Source organism: Daucus carota, chromosome 2 (assembly GCF_001625215.2).
Source record: "Daucus carota subsp. sativus chromosome 2, DH1 v3.0, whole genome shotgun sequence".
NCBI lineage: Eukaryota > Viridiplantae > Streptophyta > Magnoliopsida > Apiales > Apiaceae > Daucus > Daucus carota.
The window spans coordinates 31817881-31840765 of NC_030382.2; the positions used below are offsets into that span (position 1 = coordinate 31817881).

General features: G+C 34.0%; 3 protein-coding genes across 3 annotated transcripts; all 3 read right to left on the reverse strand.

Annotated features, from left to right (window-relative positions):
- Positions 1–1874: 1874 nt before the first annotated feature.
- LOC108207365 (zinc finger protein BALDIBIS-like) lies at positions 1875–4446 on the reverse strand. Its single transcript, XM_017377814.1, has 3 exons — positions 4332–4446; positions 3718–4114; positions 1875–2892 (listed from the first exon to the last, which is right to left on the reverse strand). Exons 1-3 carry the CDS (start codon positions 4444–4446, stop codon positions 1875–1877), a joined length of 1530 nt encoding a protein of 509 aa, XP_017233303.1.
- A 4803-nt stretch (positions 4447–9249) lies between these two features.
- Positions 9250–11448, reverse strand: LOC135150496 (zinc finger protein BALDIBIS-like). The gene is made up of 3 exons (XM_064086832.1): positions 11334–11448; positions 10720–11116; positions 9250–9892 (listed from the first exon to the last, which is right to left on the reverse strand). Exons 1-3 carry the CDS (start codon positions 11446–11448, stop codon positions 9250–9252), a joined length of 1155 nt encoding a protein of 384 aa, XP_063942902.1.
- A 6909-nt stretch (positions 11449–18357) lies between these two features.
- LOC108207366 (protein indeterminate-domain 7-like) lies at positions 18358–20995 on the reverse strand. The gene is made up of 3 exons (XM_064086833.1): positions 20824–20995; positions 20292–20604; positions 18358–19312 (listed from the first exon to the last, which is right to left on the reverse strand). The coding sequence occupies exons 1-3, from the start codon at positions 20993–20995 to the stop codon at positions 18358–18360; spliced, it is 1440 nt and encodes a 479-aa protein (XP_063942903.1).
- Positions 20996–22885: the final 1890 nt, after the last annotated feature.

The following is a 22885-nucleotide window of genomic DNA, read 5'->3' on the forward strand; positions in this document are numbered from 1 at the left end:
ATGGTTTTTATTGAAGAATGGCTTCCAAAAATGTCCGTTTGAACACACTCTCTATGTAAGAGAAGGATCGAAAGGTGATGTGCTTATCATTTCCTTGTACGTTGATGACTTAATTATCACTGGAAATAATGTTAAGGATATTGATGAGTTTAAAGAAAATATGAAGCAAGCTTTCGAGATGACAGATTTGGGGTTGCTGCACTTTTTTCTTGGCCTGGAGATCAAACAAAGCAGTTCTGGAATTTTTATTTCTCAACAGAAATATGCTCGGGAGTTGTTAAAAAGGTTCAGAATGCAGAAGGCAAATTCTGTTCATACACCTGTTTCAGTTGGTTTAAAATTAAGCAAAGATGATAAATCAGAGCTTATTGATCCAACACGTTTTAGGAGTCTTGTTGGGAGTTTAATGTACCTAACTGCTACAAGACCTGACATTGCTTATGGGGTTAGTTTGATTAGCAAATATATGGAAAGTCCAAGAAAATCTCATTGGGAAGCTGGAAAAAGGATTTTAAGGTATATTCAAGGAACATGTTCAGAAGGAATTTTTTATAAGAAAGTACAATATCCCAAACTTATCGGATATTGTGATAGCGATTGGGCAGGAGATCAGGACGATAGTAAGAGCACATCAGGAAATGTATTTTTTGTTGGATCTGGTGCTATCTCATGGATGTCAAAGAAACAGGTTGTTGTGGCGCTTTCTACGGCAGAAGCGGAGTATATCTCTCTGGCTCTTACAGGTTGTCAAGCTCTTTGGATTACATGGGTCTTGCAGGAACTAAAGCAACCTTTTAAAGATTGTCCAGAGATATACTGTGATAATAAGTCTGCAATTGCTCTGAGTAAAGATCCAGTGTTTCATGGCAAAAGTAAACACATTCGGATTAAATATCATTTCATCCGTGACTTAATCAAGAATGGGGAAATTTCAGTAAAGTATTGCACAAGCCAAAACCAGATTTCCGATATCTTTACAAAGCCACTAAAGTCAGAAGTATTCAGCGAATTAAAGACAAATTAAACTTGGTGTTATGGCTATCTAGCTTAAGGGGGACTGTTAGAAGTATAAGCTAGATGCTTCTGGAAGGGTGCTTTAATTCAATTACATGTATCTGATATATAATTGATTCATGAACTTGTAGTTTTTATCTTCTCATATTCTCAAAATATTTAAGAGGTTCAATGAACCTGATGTACTGCTGCAATATAAATTGTATCAGCCTAAGTTATAATATTATCAGAAAACTTTCAGAGAACAATTTTCTTCTCTTTGCATATTGTTTTCCAACACATTTCCCCCCAAACTGGAATGGGAATGCAATTTCTAATATAATATGTAATGATTAATGAATATGATGGAAGAAGAAACGTAAACAAAAAACCCACAGCATACTTCAAATTCCATTCTTCTATATTCATTCATCCCAGCTAAAAACATCCCAGCTAAAAACAGCACAATATATAACACAGTATCATAGTTCAGAAATGAAGATTCAAGCATAATAACGCAACATCACATTTCAGAAATGAAGATTCAAGAGCAAATTATAGAGAAAAGTTTCATCATGCATTCAGATTTACAAACAGAAGTCTATCATAAATCTGATAATTATCCAGAAAATCAAAATAGAAACCAAAATATCCCAGAAGAATTATCTGATAGAAAAGAAAATAAAAGCATGATTTCTTCAAGCTGCATGTCCCTCGTTGCCTCTGGAACTCGGATGCCAAAACCAACTTGGGGCGCCTGCAAAATACCAGATGTTAAAAACTTTTGCTGGCTTGTTAAAATGAAATATTCCTCAAATGGACAATATATAGTGTATGTGTGTGTGAGAGAGAGAGAGGGGCTTGCCTGAAGCATTGGTGCATTAAAAAGCTGGGTGGCGGGGAACAAAAGGCCCTGCCTCAGCTGAAATGGTGGCTTCACTGTCTGGCGAATTCCTCGCAGTTCCAGTTCCATATCCAAAGCCATCATTCTCCATTCTAGCTCCAGTGAAGCTGTTCATTGCAGTTCCCATTCCAAGAAAATCCCTGGTATGCATATCACAATACTCAGTTTGAACAGTACTCATTTGTGGTTGCACCACAGCATTCTTACTCGATTCACCAACAAACATCCCATCAGAGTTCATCATCACATCACTGATCATCATCATTCCACCATAAGGAGCATTCACATGATCACTTAAGTATCCCCCACCAACATTGTACATATCCTGAAAGCTGTTGCTACCACCTGCCCAACCACCATGCATTCCAGCTCCCATACCTCCCTCGTAGTTTTCAAACTTCACTGCACCAGAAAAGCTCCCCATACTCTTCATCATGCCGACACTGTTGGGATCAGCTGCAGTCAGTGCGCCCTTGTGAAGATACGCAGGGGCGGGGGCTTGAGGAAATGGGGCACTGTTCAGAACATTATAAGAAGAAGTCTCCACATTCATCAACATACCACTGAATGAGTTGTGGATGTTGAAATCCATCTCATTCTGAGCAGTGCCCATGTTAAGACCCCCATTGAAACCAGCACTAAACATGTTGGTTGGTGCAGGGTAGGCTGGAATGCCGTGAATCCCAGAAGAATCAGAGGCTATGGGAAAGCCTAGCTTTGTCCCCGGAAATGGACCAACAGGGAAATTTGGGGGCAGGGGCTGGAAAGCAGATCCGACCTGCACAGATCCAACCGGCACAAGAGACGCGAATTGCTGATGGTTGGCTTGAAACAATAAACCCTCAGCCGATCCCTGACTAACAGGGGCAGGGTTAGCAGCATTTGCAAGAACGCTAGAAGCAGCAGTGCTCAAGGGTGAGGGGTTTATGGTGTGCCTAGCCAGCTCTTGAGCGAGGACATCACAAAAGGAGCGGTGGGTGATAAAATTATCACGCCTGCAACAAAAAATCCTTTGAGTTTTACATCACAGTGCAAATATATATACACATAAACTACACCCTACTCTTCTTTATATGTCGCCCGTTACTATGAAAAATGTTGTAGTTAAAATATGATCAGAAATATGTATGCAATATTTAAGGATCACGTAGACAATGAAACAATAGTTAACGCTCAATTATAAAACTGTAATAAAAAATATGAGTCAAAATTAAATTGATATTTGGATTAATTAATGATAAAATGAAAAACAAATGAAAAACAAAAAATAAATATCACTATCATAAAATATTATAAATAAATTGAAATAAGAATTGTGTATCAACTTAAATTTACAGGTGCGCACTTTTAGTAAGCATATATATTTGACCTAGATAACTTGAAGACAAGGCGGTGGGGTTTAAGATCAAAAGACACCACTCAATTATAAAGATTCAAAATAACACAAAAATAAGACATATAAGATCCCTCTATTTTGTATGTATATACGGATTATTATTCTATTAAATAAATGTAATCCAATTTTGAAACACAGAAACGATAGCAAGAAAGAAATTCAATAAAAGAACTCTGGAACCAAATGAACCCCAGTTCCGCTACTCATAAATTCTACTGCCAAGTACAAACACCTCAGTCCAACATATCACAGAAAAATAAAAATAAATTAAATTGTACACACAAACACTTTCAGTTCAACAGATCACAAGACAAAAACAAATAAAATTTTATCTACGTAAAATGAATTATGATTGACACCAATGAGCATGCAATCAAAAATTATATTTGTAAAATTAAAAAAAGATTTGTGATATAATCCTTACCTAGAGAAGGTAAATCCACACTCGCACTTATACTCCTTTGTTCCGCATATCTTACTGTGCGCTTTGAGGTCAGAAAGCACAGCATACCTCTTGTGACACCTACTGCAACTGAATTGTTTCTCACAGTGTTTGCGAGCAAAATGCTTCTTAATGCCGGTGAGATCTCCCAGAGCCTTTGACGGATCATGGTGGGGACATCCAGTCTGAGGGCAGACGTATACCTTCTTCTGCACCTCCTGATTTGTGTTTTTCTTTAGCTTCCACGGCAGATTGTGCCCTCTCCTGTGCAGTTGCAAGTTCTGTTCCCTTGGAAAGCCCTTGTCGCACAGCTCACATACAAAACGGTTTTTGGCCGTTAGAGATTCAGGAGAAAGCATAACAACCTCAGCTTCCAGATCTGTCATTTACATACATATATCACATAATTAACATCAGATAAACAGATAAACAGTCAAAAACCACGCCACATCTTATTCATTCCCTTTAAATTTACAGATAAGGGTTTCACACAAGCTAGAATACATCTGATTTATTTAATTTAGATGTATCCTTAAAGACACAAACATAAAATTACACTAGCACACCCACACACACATATATCTGCGAGATTTTACTTGGATGTCCGGGACGGTTTCGGTTCCTTCTGGGAGAAGCAGCATCAGCAATCCCAAAAGAAGCCACATCAGCACTCTGCTGATTCTCAATCATAGATGCAGATGAAGCAGCCATTTTTCACAAAAGTTTTAGGAAACAAAATTAATTTGTATAGTTCCTGCAGCCAAACACAGAGACTCAGAATGGAGAATGTTAACACATACCCCCTGGTATTTATAATAATACCTTGACTATAGGGCAGGGTTGTGAGGTAGTAACATTTTATCCCTGGCCCCTCATTCAGCAGATAAAAAATCCCATGTGTGGTATGTGGCCCCACTTAGTTTTTTAAATTACAGATTTTACAAAGAATTGCAAGTGAATGTTTGTGGACCTGTTTCAGGGTGATATACAAAGTACATTTATTTAAAGAAAATTAAGAACATTTTCTTTTATCACAAGTTTTTGAAATATTTTGAGTGAAAAATAGGGAACCAAATAGAATTAGAGAAAGGTGGTGGTGGTGAGTCTCCTGGTAGTGCATACCAGCTTCGGCATATGTGGTCATGTGGGACCCACTGACAAATATTAGCAAATCCCATTTATGTCAATTTTTTTATATTAATTGTGTATGTTTCTGGATTTCTCCGCCCCGTCCGTTTCGCCCCGTAACTGTTTGAGAATACAATAAGATTTGAGTGAAACATCTACATTTTATTAACATATTAAATTTGCTAAAATCTTTGGGACATGAATATACTGTGTAAATGATATCTACAATTATTGTTAGGGCTGTTGACGAACCGAGCCGAGTCGAGTTTTGACTGAACTGAGCCGAACTTTAATTTTTTTCTGACGAACCGAGCAGAGCTTTTTTATCCAACAAAAATTGTGTTCAAGCTCGAGCTCGTTAACTAACGAGCCGAACACGAGCTTGTTCGCGAACAAATACAAGCCGAGCCGAGTTGAGCCGATCCGAACCGAGCCAGAAAAAAATAAGGTCAAACCGCTAGTTGACTCTTAAAATAGCTAACCAAATAATTTTTTTTTTTTTTTTGAAACTTTGGTTATTTCGCTAAACTGTATATATATGTTAACATCTATATGGTTGGATGGGTAAAAAATATTTTTTAAAAGATCGAAACACTAAATTAGGAGCGAACTAGTCAAACTTCTACTTCACTGTTAAAATATCAAAGCAATTAAAATTATTATTTCCCGTAATTTTGGTCACATCACTAATATATATATTATATATAAATTATATAAAACCCCGAAAACATTATATTTTTTTCGAGTTTTAACGAGCCGAACGAGCTCGAGACGAACATACTAAAAACTCGGCTCGAGCTTGTTTACTTAACGAACAATTTTTTGTGTTCGAGCTCGAGCTCGTTAACTTAACGAGCCGAGCCGAACGAGCTCTTAACAAGCGGAGCTCGAGCTTGTTCGTGACCAGCTCGGTTCGTTAAACAGCCCTAATTATTACAGTGTAAAATCGATTTTGAAAATGAAATTTTGGTTCAAATTTCAAATGTTGTATTATTTGTATTTATAATATAAAGTTAAATTTTACGAAGTCCAGTTTCAAAGAGTCTTTGGGGTCCATATATGTTCTTCAATTAAAATATAATTTTAAAATATCATAATACATATTATTTTTCGAATGATGTTTTAAAAACATCATGGTTTAATTGAAAATATTACGAATCCCATACATTTTACAAGTCGAACATACAAAAAAAAAATATTATTCTATAAAACATGCTTAGTTTACGAACATAGAACATACATATTGCACTTGTAAATACATGAGATTTGCAAAATTTTATTGAAGTAATAATCTTTGTGAAGCATGTTTTACTATGTTTGAGAAGATATTTTATTAATATAAATAGACTTCGAGGACTCCAATCAAATGGCGGACTACATAAAACTTTACTCTTGTAATATATTATTAAATGGCAAGCATTTATAATTTTGATCATATATTATTTTTCTAATTTTACAATTCATAATTCTTTTTATATTTTAACTAAAACACATTTAGGCGTTTGTTTTAATAAATATCTCTTGAATATGTCTATTTATAATTTGTTTTAACAAATTTAATTATAAGAGAGTTATTTACCCCACAAAAATATATTAAATCGAATATAATTTTTATGAGCCTATATAATTAATCAAGAAATTACATATGTTCTAATACACATGTAGATTACAAATTAAATAATAAAATACTTACAATAAAATAAAAACAAATATTCCACCGACTGTAGCTAGCTAATAGTATTCTGTATATCAGCATTGTGAATATTGGAATATAGCTTATTAAACTTTAGTTTTAACAAATTAAAATTTGTTAGAAATGTTTAAAACATTTTTCTTAAAATTAAATAAAATTAAAAAATATCAAATATGGTCATAATATATCAAATATATTTAAATTTATATATGAAAAGGGTCAATGAATGTGATGCTCTGCGAACAATGAATTTCAGAGGCTTACGTAGTAGGTATTTATGAGTAGTGCTAGGTGCACATAATTGTGTACAGAAAATTTGTACATAATGATGTGGCAAGTGATGTGGTGGATTTTAATTGGGGTGGTTGGTGTAAATGCAGGGGTCATCCAATTAAAATCCACCATATGTCATTATGTACATGTTTTTGTATACGTGCACCAACCATTTTCCGGTATTTGTTGAAGTTTTTACCGACTGACTACATATATAACGTCAAATCACGTGAGCAAAATTTAATACTTCAATCGGGTATAATAACTTTAACGAATTCTAATCCATGAACTCCTGAGGTCTTACCAACGACAAAAACGTAACTATATGGATCATCTAACCATCTAATACATTTAGATAACATAAGTAAAAGTGAATGGCAGTGAAACTTATATTGTAACAGTACTAAAACTTATATTGCAACAGAGGTCACTCACACTGCCCAAATCTTTTGGATTTTTATGCATGGGGTTGGGGTTGCATCATTTTTAAAGAATAATTTAACTTTTATAAAAACAAAAATAAGCGAGTTAAAGAAATTAGACACTTATTAAATAAATAATTTAAAAATTTTTTATACATATATATATGAAATATTTTGCGGAAAAAATTCTTAAAATTGTTAAAAAGTAATGTCAAACACACCCATATTACTAATTATATAATGACTTTTATTATTATTTATATGTTCTCTAGTTCTATATTAATTATCTAAATTTTTAGTTGAATTTTAATATCTTACTTGTTATTTTATACAATGATTTTGTGAGCCTAATTACATGCATGAATTTTAAAAATCTTAATTCTCGCAAGCTAATTTATTATTGTATAGGTATATAAAAGAATAAATAATATATTACTTATTATATATAAAGTAAAGTGTTTGATAATTAGTGATTAACATGAAATTAATATTTTTTGGCACTCAACTATTTTTTCTTTAGAAACTTACTACCAAAGTAATATTTTAATGATTATGATCACTAACATTACTTTTGTATTGAATTGTACCATATTCCATCAAGTTTGACCTCTCACCGTCTCGCTTATATGTTATGCTGATGTGTCGTATACATATATTTATAAATAGTTTGTCACTCAACTATTTTTTTTCTTAGAAACCTACCACCGAACATATAACCCGATTTTGAATATACAACCACGGTTCTGTTCATTTCAGATTTGGGGAAAAAACCTAAATTAGGGTTCTTATATCTCTCTTGTATCTCTAAACATAGTCTGCAAGTATTGTTGTGCTATTTAATTTAAAATAGACAAATGATAACTTCATAATAGAACACCAAAAGCAATTACATAGTCTGATAGCGTATGAAATTATATAGTCTCATAGTTTCATTTGCAATTTGAAAACACAAGTCTAGTACCAAAAGAAATTACATAGTCTCACAATAAATGGCTAGTACTTGTGAAATACTTAAAAGGTGTAACTATCATATATTTCATCACAAAAAATCAGTTCTGCTTCTCTAGTTGAGATGGTTGACTTGAAGTTGCTTGTCTTTGTACCTCCTCTGTACCCTGATTTGGAGTGCATGGCTGTGAATTAGTCAATCTAACTGTAGTTGTTGATGAGGACAAGTATGTATGTCCATCATCTCCAATTAGCACTCCCATACCAGTTGGTCTTCCACTAGTTTGAAGTTGAGTACTTGAGGCCTTCGGTGGTCTTCCCGTCCTTTTCTTTTGAGTTGTCTCCTTTGGAGGCTGTTCATGTGATTGTGTGTGATCACCAGCCTTATTTTGCACTAGCCTACCTCTTTTTTTTGGTTGCGCTTGCTCTGATGAAGATGCTGCCAGAGTCTACAAACAAATACTAGGATTAGTTAATCACAAGTGACAAATGACAAATGACAAATACTTGTAACTTAGCTATCATACCTGTGATTTTTTCAGTTTTCTCAGATTTTGTTTATTTCTTAAGGAATGTGCCTTTGCAGCCTTAGATTGTGCCTTTTTAGCTTCTGCAGCCTTCCTATAATTCTCCTGAACCTCAGCCTCATATGTTTTACAAGTGGCCGTGTTGTGTCCAATCTGCAAACATCTACTACATTTCATTGTAATCCAATATCTTGATTAACATCTCGTCTAAGTTTTTATCTACCTTGTCACATCCAATATCTGGATTATCATCAAACTTAGGAAATAAATTTCCCAGCATTTCATACTCATACTCATGCTGCACAAGATTCCTCCATTCAGGCACTTCCCCAAAAATATCATCATGCCCTGTAGTTCTCTCTGCCTCTCTTGTCTCTCCTGCGGTTCTTCCCCCACTTGCTCCACTGTAACATTGTTAGTACCATTGCTTATGTACATTCCAGTTATATTACCATCCCTTAAAGGATCAATATTTCCTTCCTTTAACATTCTTTTCTTTTCTCTAATTTCCTCTAATTCTTCATCATAATTTGATTCCAGCTCCCATACCTCCCTCGTAGTTTTCAATCTTCACTGCACCAGAAAAGCTCCCCATACTCTTCATCATGCCGACACTGTTGGGATCAGCTGCAGTCAGTGCGCCCTTGTGAAGATACGCAGGGGCGGGGGCTTGAGGAAATGGGGCACTGTTCAGAACATTATAAGAAGAAGTCTCCACATTCATCAACATACCACTGAATGAGTTGTGGATGTTGAAATCCATCTCATTCTGAGCAGTGCCCATGTTAAGACCCCCATTGAAACCAGCACTAAACATGTTGGTTGGTGCAGGGTAGGCTGGAATGCCGTGAATCCCAGAAGAATCAGAGGCTATGGGAAAGCCTAGCTTTGTCCCCGGAAATGGACCAACAGGGAAATTCGGGGGCAGGGGCTGGAAAGCAGATCCGACCTGCACAGATCCAACCGGCACAAGAGACGCGAATTGCTGATGGTTGGCTTGAAACAATAAACCCTCAGCCGATCCCTGACTAACAGGGGCAGGGTTAGCAGCATTTGCAAGAACGCTAGAAGCAGCAGTGCTCAAGGGTGAGGGGTTTATGGTGTGCCTAGCCAGCTCTTGAGCGAGGACATCACAAAAGGAGCGGTGGGTGATAAAATTATCACGCCTGCAACAAAAAATCCTTTGAGTTTTACATCACAGTGCAAATATATATACACATAAACTACACCCTACTCTTCTTTATATGTCGCCCGTTACTATGAAAAATGTTGTAGTTAAAATATGATCAGAAATATGTATGCAATATTTAAGGATCACGTAGACAATGAAACAATAGTTAACGCTCAATTATAAAACTGTAATAAAAAATATGAGTCAAAATTAAATTGATATTTGGATTAATTAATGATAAAATGAAAAACAAATGAAAAACAAAAAAATAAATATCACTATCATAAAATATTATAAATAAATTGAAATAAGAATTGTGTATCAACTTAAATTTACAGGTGCGCACTTTTAGTAAGCATATATATTTGACCTAGATAACTTGAAGACAAGGCGGTGGGGTTTAAGATCAAAAGACACCACTCAATTATAAAGATTCAAAATAACACAAAAATAAGACATATAAGATCCCTCTATTTTGTATGTATATACGGATTATTATTCTATTAAATAAATGTAATCCAATTTTGAAACACAGAAACGATAGCAAGAAAGAAATTCAATAAAAGAACTCTGGAACCAAATGAACCCCAGTTCCGCTACTCATAAATTCTACTGCCAAGTACAAACACCTCAGTCCAACATATCACAGAAAAATAAAAATAAATTAAATTGTACACACAAACACTTTCAGTTCAACAGATCACAAGACAAAAACAAATAAAATTTTATCTACGTAAAATGAATTATGATTGACACCAATGAGCATGCAATCAAAAATTATATTTGTAAAATTAAAAAAAAGATTTGTGATATAATCCTTACCTAGAGAAGGTAAATCCACACTCGCACTTATACTCCTTTGTTCCGCATATCTTACTGTGCGCTTTGAGGTCAGAAAGCACAGCATACCTCTTGTGACACCTACTGCAACTGAATTGTTTCTCACAGTGTTTGCGAGCAAAATGCTTCTTAATGCCGGTGAGATCTCCCAGAGCCTTTGACGGATCATGGTGGGGACATCCAGTCTGAGGGCAGACGTATACCTTCTTCTGCACCTCCTGATTTGTGTTTTTCTTTAGCTTCCACGGCAGATTGTGCCCTCTCCTGTGCAGTTGCAAGTTCTGTTCCCTTGGAAAGCCCTTGTCGCACAGCTCACATACAAAACGGTTTTTGGCCGTTAGAGATTCAGGAGAAAGCATAACAACCTCAGCTTCCAGATCTGTCATTTACATACATATATCACATAATTAACATCAGATAAACAGATAAACAGTCAAAAACCACGCCACATCTTATTCATTCCCTTTAAATTTACAGATAAGGGTTTCACACAAGCTAGAATACATCTGATTTATTTAATTTAGATGTATCCTTAAAGACACAAACATAAAATTACACTAGCACACCCACACACACATATATCTGCGAGATTTTACTTGGATGTCCGGGACGGTTTCGGTTCCTTCTGGGAGAAGCAGCATCAGCACTCCCAAAAGAAGCCACATCAGCACTCTGCTGATTCTCAATCATAGATGCAGATGAAGCAGCCATTTTTCACAAAAGTTTTAGGAAACAAAAATAATTTGTATAGTTCCTGCAGCCAAACACAGAGACTCAGATGGAGAATGTTAACACATACCCCCTGGTATTTATAATAATACCTTGACTATAGGGCAGGGTTGTGAGGTAGTAACATTTTATCCCTGGCCCCTCATTCAGCAGATAAAAAATCCCATGTGTGGTATGTGGCCCCACTTAGTTTTTTAAATTACAGATTTTACAAAGAATTGCAAGTGAATGTTTGTGGACCTGTTTCAGGGTGATATACAAAGTACATTTATTTAAAGATAATTAAGAACATTTTCTTTTATCACAAGTTTTTGAAATATTTTGAGTGAAAAATAGGGAACCAAATAGAATTAGAGAAAGGTGGTGGTGGTGAGTACTCCTGGTAGTGCATACCAGCTTCGGCATATGTGGTCATGTGGGACCCACTGACAAATATTAGCAAATCCCATTTATGTCAATTTTTTTATATTAATTGTGTATGTTGCTGGATTTCTCCGCCCCGTCCGTTTCGCCCCGTAACTGTTTGAGAATACAATAAGATTTGAGTGAAACATCTACATTTTATTAACATATTAAATTTGCTAAAATCTTTGGGACATGAATATACTGTGTAAATGATATCTACAATTATTGTTAGGGCTGTTGACGAACCGAGCCGAGCCGAGTTTTGACTGAACCGAGCCGAACTTTAATTTTTTTCTGACGAACCGAGCAGAGCTTTTTTATCCAACAAAAATTGTGTTCAAGCTCGAGCTCGTTAACTAACGAGCCGAACACGAGCTTGTTCGCGAACAAATACAAGCCGAGCCGAGTTGAGCCGATCCGAACCGATCCAGAAAAAAATAAGGACAAACCGCTAGTTGACTCTTAAAATAGCTAACTAAATAATTTTTTTTTTTTTGAAACTTTGGTTATTTCGCTAAACTGTATATATATGTTAACATCTATACGGTTGGATGGGTAAAAAATATTTTTTAAAAGATCGAAACACTAAATTAGGAGCGAACTAGTCAAACTTCTACTTCACTGTTAAAATATCAAAGCAATTAAAATTATTATTTCCCGTAATTTTGGTCACATCACTAAAATATATATTATATATAAATTATATAAAACCCCGAACACATTATATTTTTTTCGAGTTTTAACGAGCCAAACTCGAGCCGAACGAGCTCGAAACGAACATACTAAAAACTCGGCTCGAGCTCGTTTACTTAACGAACAATTTTTTGTGTTCGAGCTCGAGCTCGTTAACTTAACGAGCCGAGCCGAACGAGCTCTTAACAAGCGGAGCTCGAGCTTGTTCGTGAACAGCTCGGTTCGTTAAACAGCCCTAATTATTACAGTGTAAAATCGATTTTGAAAATGAAATTTTGGTTCAAATTTCAAATGTTGTATTATTTGTATTTATAATATAAAGTTAAATTATACGAAGTACAGTTTCAAAGAGTCTTTGGGGTCCATATATGTTCTTCAATTAAAATATAATTTTAAAATATCATAATACATATTATTTTTCGAATGATGTTTTATAAACATCATGGTTTAATTGAAAATATTACGAATCCCATACATTTTACAAGTAGAACATACAAAAAAAAAATATTATTCTATGAAACATGCTTAGTTTACGAACATAGAACATACATATTGCACTTGTAAATACATGAGATTTGCAAAATTTTATTGAAGTAATAATCTTTGTGAAGCATGTTTTACTACGTTTGAGAAGATATTTTATTAATATAAATAGACTTCGAGGACTCCAATCAAATGGCGGACTACATAAAACTTTACTCTTGTAATATATTATTAAATGGCAAGCATTTATAATTTTGATCATATATTATTTTTCTAATTTTACAATTCATAATTCTTTTTATATTTTAACTAAAACACATTTAGGCGTTTGTTTTAATAAATATCTCTTGAATATGTCTATTTATAATTTGTTTTAACAAATTTAATTATAAGAGAGTTATTTACCCCACAAAAATATATTAAATCGAATATAATTTTTATGAGCCTATATAATTAATCAAGAAATTACATATGTTCTAATACACATGTAGATTACAAATTAAATAATAAAATACTTACAATAAAATAAAAACAAATATTCCACCGACTGTAGCTAGCTAATAGTATTCTGTATATCAGCATTGTGAATATTGGAATATAGCTTATTAAACTTTAGTTTTAACAAATTAAAATTTGTTAGAAATGTTTAAAACATTTTTCTTAAAATTAAATAAAATTAAAAAATATCATATATGGTCATAATATATCAAATATATTTAAATTTATATATGAAATGGGTCAATGAATGTGATGATCTGCGAACAATGAATTTCAGAGGCTTACGTAGTAGGTATTTATGAGTAGTGCTAGTGCACATAATTGTGTACAGAAAATTTGTACATAATGATGTGGCAAGTGATGTGGTGGATTTTAATTGGGGTGGTTGGTGTAAATGAGGGGGGCCATCCAATTAAAATCCACCATATGTCATTATGTACATGTTTTTGTATACAATTATGTGCACCAAGCATTTTCCGGTATTTATTGAAGCTTTTACCGACTGACTACATATATAACGTCAAATCACGTGAGCAAAATTTAATACTTCAATCGAGTATAATAACTTTAACGAATTCTAATCCATGAACTCCTGACGTCTTACCCAACGACAAAAACGTAACTATATGGATCATCTAACCATCTGATACATTTAGATAACATAAGTAAAAGTGAATGGCAGTGAAACTTATATTGTAACAGTACTAAAACTTATATTGCAACAGAGGTCACTCACACTGCCCAAATCTTTTGGATTTTTATGCATGGGGCTGGGGTTGCATCATTTTTAAAGAATAACTTAACTTTTATAAAAACAAAAATAAGCGAGTTAAAGAAATTAGACACTTATTAAATAAATAATTTAAAAAATTCTTATACATATATATATGAAATATTTTGCGGAAAAAATTCTTAATATTGTTAAAAAGTAATGTCAAACACACCCATATTACTAATTATATAATGACTTTTATTATTATTTATATGTTCTCTAGTTCTATATTAATTATCTAAATTTTTAGTTGAATTTTAATATCTTACTTGTTATTTTATACAATGATTTTGTGAGCCTAATTACATGCATGAATTTTAAAAATCTTAATTCTCGCAAGCTAATTTATTATTGTATAGGTATATAAAAGAATAAATAATATATTACTTATTATATATAAAGTAATGTGTTTGATAATTAGTGATTAACATGAAATTAATATTTTTTGGCACTCAACTATTTTTTCTTTAGAAACTTACCACCAAAGTAATGTTTTAATGATTATGATCACTAACATTACTTTTGTATTGAATTGTACCACATTTCATCAAGTTTGACCTCTCACCGTTAAATAAAGTGCTTACGTTCGCTTATATGTTATGATGATGTGTCGTATACATATATTTATAAATAGTTTGTCACTCAACTATTTTTTTCTTAGAAACCTACCACCGAACATATAACCCGATTTTGAATATACAACCACGGTTCTGTTCATTTCAGATTTGGGGAAAAAACCTAAATTAAGGTTCTTATATCTCTCTTGTATCTCTAAACATAGTCTGCAAGTATTGTTGTGCTATTTAATTTAAAATAGACAAATGATAACTTCATAATAGAACACCAAAAGCAATTACATAGTCTGATAGCGTATGAAATTATATAGTCTCATAGTTTCATTTGCAATTTGAAAACACAAGTCTAGTACCAAAAGAAATTACATAGTCTCACAATAAATGGCTAGTACTTGTGAAATACTTAAAAGGTGTAACTATCATATATTTCATCACAAAAAATCAGTTCTGCTTCTCTAGTTGAGATGGTTGACTTGAAGTTGCTTGTCTTTGTACCTCCTCTGTACCCTGATTTGGAGTGCATGGCTGTGAATTAGTCAATCTAACTGTAGTTGTTGATGAGGACAAGTATGTATGTCCATCATCTCCAATTAGCACTCCCATACCAGTTGGTCTTCCACTAGTTTGAAGTTGAGTACTTGAGGCCTTCGGTGGTCTTCCCGTCCTTTTCTTTTGAGTTGTCTCCTTTGGAGGCTGTTCATGTGATTGTGTGTGATCACCAGCCTTATTTTGCACTAGCCTACCTCTTTTTTTTGGTTGCGCTTGCTCTGATGAAGATGCTGCCAGAGTCTACAAACAAATACTAGGATTAGTTAATCACAAGTGACAAATGACAAATGACAAATACTTGTAACTTAGCTATCATACCTGTGATTTTTTCAGTTTTCTCAGATTTTGTTTATTTCTTAAGGAATGTGCTTTGCAGCCTTAGATTGTGCCTTTTTAGCTTCTGCAGCCTTCCTATAATTCTCCTGAACCTCAGCCTCATATGTTTTACAAGTGGCCGTGTTGTGTCCAATCTGCAAACATCTACTACATTTCATTGTAATCCAATATCTTGATTAACATCTCGTCTAAGTTTTTATCTACCTTGTCACATCCAATATCTGGATTATCATCAAACTTAGGAAATAAATTTCCCAGCATTTCATACTCATACTCATGCTGCACAAGATTCCTCCATTCAGGCACTTCCCCAAAAATATCATCATGCCCTGTAGTTCTCTCTGCCTCTCTTGTCTCTCCTGCGGTTCTTCCCCCACTTGCTCCACTGTAACATTGTTAGTACCATTGCTAATGTACATTCCAGTTAGACTACCATCCCTTAAAGGATCAATATTTCCTTCCTTTAACATTCTTTTCTTTTCTCTAATTTCCTCTAATTCTTCATCATAATTTGATTCTATATCATCACCCGATAAAAGTTTCTCATCAGTACTACACTCACTGTCAACATCTTTTTCATGATCAAGATCATCTAATTCATTAACATTACCTACCTCATTCAGATCATGATGAGCAGTAATATTAACATCTTTTTTCTTCTCTTCAGCACAATGATCAGCATATAGTGAAACAATACCATATTTTATTACATCAAAACGCACCTCTTTAATCGACTCAAAATCCCATAACAAATAAGCTTCTTGACTAATGGTCAGAGGTTTCTTATAATAAACTTAAACACCAGTTCCATATCCAACATCATCTAAATAAGCTAAGAAACGCTCTAACCATAAGTCACTAACATCAACCACATAGATAGTAGCACATTTACCTCCTTTGTAGTAATATATTCCTTTTTTAGTTTTGAACTCACCCCAGTGATGTTATCTCGAGCTTGACTCTATCCATTTCACCTACACAAAAATTAGTCAGAAATAATTCAAACAAGTGAATATGATTCGATTACATGACATAGTAACGAGATAATGCAAGTTTTTGTCTTAATCATACTTTGAATGCAAAGTGAAAAATAACCATTTGATGTATCGTGATGATAAAACCCTCAGAAGCTTTCAAAAGAGGGGTTGTGTCTGATCAGGGGAGGAAGGGTTTGGTTTGATCGGGGATATAGGCTTTCGTTTTTGTTATGTGTTTTTGGTTTTTTATATTTACTTAATTACTCAAATTTTAAACATACAAGTTACATGTAAGCAGCCACGTGTCAAGAGACTGGGTAGCTGGGATGAATCAACGTTCGTTAATTATTTTTAACGGAATACTTAGTTACTAATTAAATAATTAGTATAGTTCTAATTATACGCGGTTTTATTGTTCGGTGGTAAGTTTCTAAAGAAAAAAAACAGTTGATTGACAAAAAAATATTGATTTTCCCTATTTATTTTGACGATCGATAAAATTAAATACTTTATAACGGATTTGAATTAAATATTTGTATTTTAGATAAAGATATAATAATATCTCCAATTGAAAAAGTTTTTAAATAATACTTTTTAGAATTAGTATAGTAGAAATTACGAAAAATTAATACAAACTTAGGGAAAATCCACGGCAATTTTGGGAAGGTGATATCTCATAGTAAGTGAAAGTGGCTTGATCTTGTGAGAAACAATTCACATATAGATAAGTAAGCGTGTGATAAGAACAAAAAAAAAAAAAAAAGGAACCACCCCAAGTATAAAATACAATTATATATATATATATATATATATATATATATATATATATATATATATATATATATAAATTAAGCATACCACTTGTGAAGCTGATATATAATGTATTTGGTTAGTGATAATGGAATAGCATGAAATATAATGATTAAATATGAAGAAAAATATATAGTAATGATAGAAGAAGTATCAGAAAAATTGAATAAAAATAAAACCATTATAATGAGATGGAGGAAAAACTAGTATATAGAAAGAAATGGCTTCCCAGGATGCAATTTTTAATATAATTTGCAATGATTAATGAATACAATGGAGGAAGAAATGGAAATAACGGACATTTACGGGTGACACAGTCCAAATGGTTTCTTCCATACTCATTCATCCAACTAAACAAGTAATAGCACAACATCATAATTTCAGAAATGAAGATTCAAGCAAATTATAGAAAAAAGTTTCACCATGCATTCAGATTTACAAACAGAAGCCATCATAAATCTGATAATTGTTCAGAAAATCAAAACAGAAACGAAAATATCCTAGAAGAATTATTTGATAGAACAAAGAATAAAAGGATGATTTCTTCAAGCTGCTTGTCCCTGGTTGCCTCTGGAACTAGGACGCCAAAACCAACTTCGGGAGCCTGCAAAATACCAGATGTTACAAACTTGCTGGCTTGGTAAAATGAAATATTCCTCAACTGGACATATGTTCTTATGATGTCTTTGGTCATGAATATGAAGGACAATATATGATGCAAACATATATAGTGTATGTGAAAGAGAGGGAGAGAGAGAGAGAGAGAGAGGGGCTTGCCTGAAGCACTGGTGCATTAGAAAGCTGGGTGGCCGGGAACAAAAGGCCCTGCCTCAGCTGATATGGTGGCTTCACTGTCTGGCGAATTCGTCGCAGTTCCAGTTCCATATCCAAAGCCATCATTCTCCATTCCAGTTCCAGGCAAGCTGTCCATCAGGTTTCCCATACCCAGAAAATCCCTGGTATGTTTATCACAATACTCAGTTTGAACAGTACTCATTTGTGGTTGCACTTGCACCACAGCATTCTTACTCGACTCACCAACAAACATCCCATCAGAGTTCATCATCACATCACTCATCATCATTCCACCATAAGGACCATTCACCTGATCACTTAAGTATCCCCCACCAACATTCGGATTGACGTTGTACATATCCTGAAAGCCGTTGCTACCTCCTGCCCAACCATCATGCATTCCAGCTCCCATACCTCCCTCGTAGTTTTCAAACTTCATTGCACCAGAAAGGGGTGCGCCCTTGTGAAGATACGCAGGGGAGGGAGCTTGAGGAAATGGGGCACTGTTCAGAACATTATAAGCAGAAGTCTCCACATTCATCAACATACCACTGAATGAGTTGTGGATGTTGAAATCCATGTCGTTCTGAGCACCCCCATTGAAACCAGCACTAAACATGTTGGTTGGGGCTGGGTAGGCTGGAATGCCATGAATCCCAGAAGCATCAGAGGCTATGGGAAAGCCTAGCTTTGTCCCCGGAAATGGACCAACAGAGAAATTTGGGGGCAGGGGCTGGAAAGCAGATCCAACCGGCACAAGAGACGCGAATTGCTGATGGTTGGCTTGGAACAATAAACCTTCAGCCGATCCCTGACTAACAGGGGCAGGGTTAGCAGCATTTGCAAGAACGACAGAAGCAGCAATGCTCAAGGGTGAGGGGTTTATGGTGTGCCTAGCCAGCTCTTCAGCAAGAACATCACAGAAGGAGCGGTGGGTGATAAAATTATCACGCCTGCAACAAAAAATCATAGAGTTAACGCTCATATAAACTACACCCTACTCTTCTTGGAATGTGGCACATTACTTGTAAAAGATATTATAGTTAAAATATGAGCAGAAATATTATGTATGCAATTAAGGATCAGATAGACAATGAAAACAATAGTTAACGCTCAATATAAAGCTGTAGTAAAAAAAAATTGAGATAATTAAATTGATATTTGGATTTATTAATGATAAAATGAAAAACAAAAATTAAAATAAACAACAAAATAAATATTACTTTTATAAAATATTGTAAAGAAATTGAAGTGAGAATTTTGTAACAACTTAAATTAACACGTGTCCATTTAATTAGTAAGCACATACATTTTACGTAGATAACTAGAAGACAAAACGGTGTAGTTTAAGATCAGAAGACACCACTCAATTACAAAGATACAAAATAAAATAAAAATGAGATACATAGGAACGGTCTATTTTGTGTATATATATATATATATATATATATATATATATATATATATATATATATATATATATATATATATATATATATAACGGACTACTTTTTATATTAAACATATGTCATCCAATTTTGAAACACAGAAACGACACCAACAAAACAAATTCAATAAAAGAACTCAGATCGAACCAAATGAACCCCAGTTCCACTACTCATAAATTCCACAACCAAAGTACAAACACCTCAGTTCAATATATCACAGGAAAAAACAAAAATAAACTAAATTGTACACACAAACACTTCACTTCAATAGATCACAAAGAAGATAAAAACAAATTAATTATCTATGTAAAAAGGATCATGATTAACACCAACGAGCATGTAATCAAAAATTATATTTGTAAAATTAAAAGAAAGATTTGTGACATAATCATTATACCTAGAGAAGGTAGTTCCGCACTCGCATTTATATTCTTTGGTTCCACAGATCTTACTGTGGGCTTTCAGGTCAGACAGCACCGCATACCTCTTGTGACACCTGGTGCAGCTGAAGTTTTTCTCACCATGTTTTCGAGCAAAATGCTTCTTTATGCCAGTCAGGTCTCCAAGAGCCCTTGCTGGATCATGGTGGGCACAACCAATTTCTGGGCAGATGTACACCTTCTTCTGCACGGCCTCCTGATCCGTCTTTTTCTTTAGCTTCCAGGGCAGATTGTGCCCCCTCCTGTGGAGTTGCAAATTCTGCTCCCTGGGGAATCCCTTGTCACACAGCTCACAGATAAAACGGTTCTTGGCCGTGAGATATTCAGGAGACAGTGCAACCACCACCGCATCAGGATCTGTCATTTACATACACATAATTAACATCAGATAAATAGATAATACAATCAAAAACCACGCCACATCTTATTTATTCCCTTTAAATTTACAGATAAGGATTTCACACAAGCTAGAAGACATCTAATTTATTTACTTTAGATGTCTCCTTAAAGACACAAAGATAAAACCAAAAACATAAAATTACACTAGTACACACACAGATATCTGGGAGATTTTACTTGGATGACGGTTTCGGTTGCTTCTTGGAGAAGAAGCATCTGCAGTCACAAGAGAAGCCACATCAGCACTAGCTCCTTCTCCAGAGGAATGCTGAAGTAGCGGACTCTGCTGATTCTCAAGCTCTCCGCCTTGTCCCAGACCAGGCATGGAGGAAGATGAAGAAGCAGCCATTTTTCAAAATTTTTATGGAAACATATACCCCCTGGTATTTATAATAAAATCCTTAGCTGTAGGGCAGGGTTGTGAGGTACTAACATTTTAACCATGGCCCCTCATTCAGCAGATAAAAAATCCCATGTATGGTATCTGGCCCCACTTAATTTTTTAAATTACAGATTTTACAGAATTGTAAGTAAATGTTTCTGGACCTATTTCAGGGTGAATACAGGTACATTTAATTATAAATAATTATGAACATTTCTTTTATCATAAGTTTTATTAATATTTTGTGATGAGAAATTGGGAACCAAATAGAATTAGAGAAAGGTGGTGGTGGTGAGTACTGGTAGTGCATGCCAACTTTGGCATATGTGGCCAAGAGGACCCACAGACAATATTAGCAATTTTCATATCTGTCATTATTTTTTATATTAATTGTGTATGTTTCTGGATTCCTCCTTCCCCGTCCGTTTCGGTAACTGTTTGAGAATACAATAAGATTTAAGTAAAACATTTACATTTTATTAATATATTAAATTTACTAAAATCTTTAGGATATTGGAATACAGGTAAGAGCATTTACAATAACATTAGCTATAATAGTGGGTTAAATTGTACTTACATTAAGTATATATTTTACTTCGATAGTATTGGCTATATTGATTGGCCTTGATTTAAAAATAGTATGTTATTAATATTTTAAACTATTATAAATTGAATATATCACTTTAATATGACAATAAGTGATGTGGAATCTTCCCACCGATTTCTTACTTGCATGACTAATTTAGCGTGCAGTGCATTATAAATATAGTCTTCCATAAGGGACCGACTATAATTATAGATAAGAATGGGTATGGTGACAAGGGTGAGTATGGTTGGAGTGTGATTATTCGAAGATATTGATTATATTTTTTATTCTACTAGGAGATGCTCTAAATGATATCCACAATTATTGCTCTAAATTTTAAATGTTGTATTATTTTTATTTATAATATAAAATTAAATTTTATGAAGTCCGCTGTCTCTTTCGAGTCCTTGGAATTCATATATGTTCTATAAGTAAAATATAGTTTAAAATATTGTAAAATATTTCAAATGATATTATACAAACATTACGGTTTTATTGAAAAATATTATGAATCCCATACATTTTACAAGTAAAATATTGAAAATTTATTATTCTATAAAACTTATGCCTAGTTTATGAACATACATGTTCAGTTCACGTAGTTTGCAAGTTATTGCGTGAGCTTGTGACGTGAGCTCGTGGGTTTACCCAGTGCGCACGTAGCGGCGGCGGGTTTCTAAGTTAAAAAAGAAAAAAAAATTGTTTGAAATGTTTTAAACATTTTTATTAAGATTAAATAAAAGTAAAAAATATCATATATTGTCATAATTTATCAAATATATTTAAATAAAAAAGATGAATAAATGTGATGCTCAACATACAATGAACTTCATAGACTTACGTATTAGATATTTATTGAAGCTCAAAATGGAACACAGCTGTTATCGGCTAACTGCTAACGCCGGATCACTTCACATATGACGTTAACTTATGTAGGCTAAATTTAATACTTCAATCGAGTATAATAACTTTAACCAATTCTTATCCATGAACTCCTGACGTCCTACCTAACGACAAAACGTAAATGTATGGATATCTAACAACCTAATTCATTCGGATATGTATCTACATACAAGTAAAACACGACAAAAACGTAAATGTATGGATATCTAACAACCTAATTCATTCGGATATGTATCTACATACAAGTAAAACTGTAAAAATGATCACAGTAATAAACAAATGTCTGTAAAACCTATATTGTAATTTGTAAGAGGTCACTGGCATTGTCGAAACATTCTTCATGCATGAGTTGGGCTTGCCTTATTTTT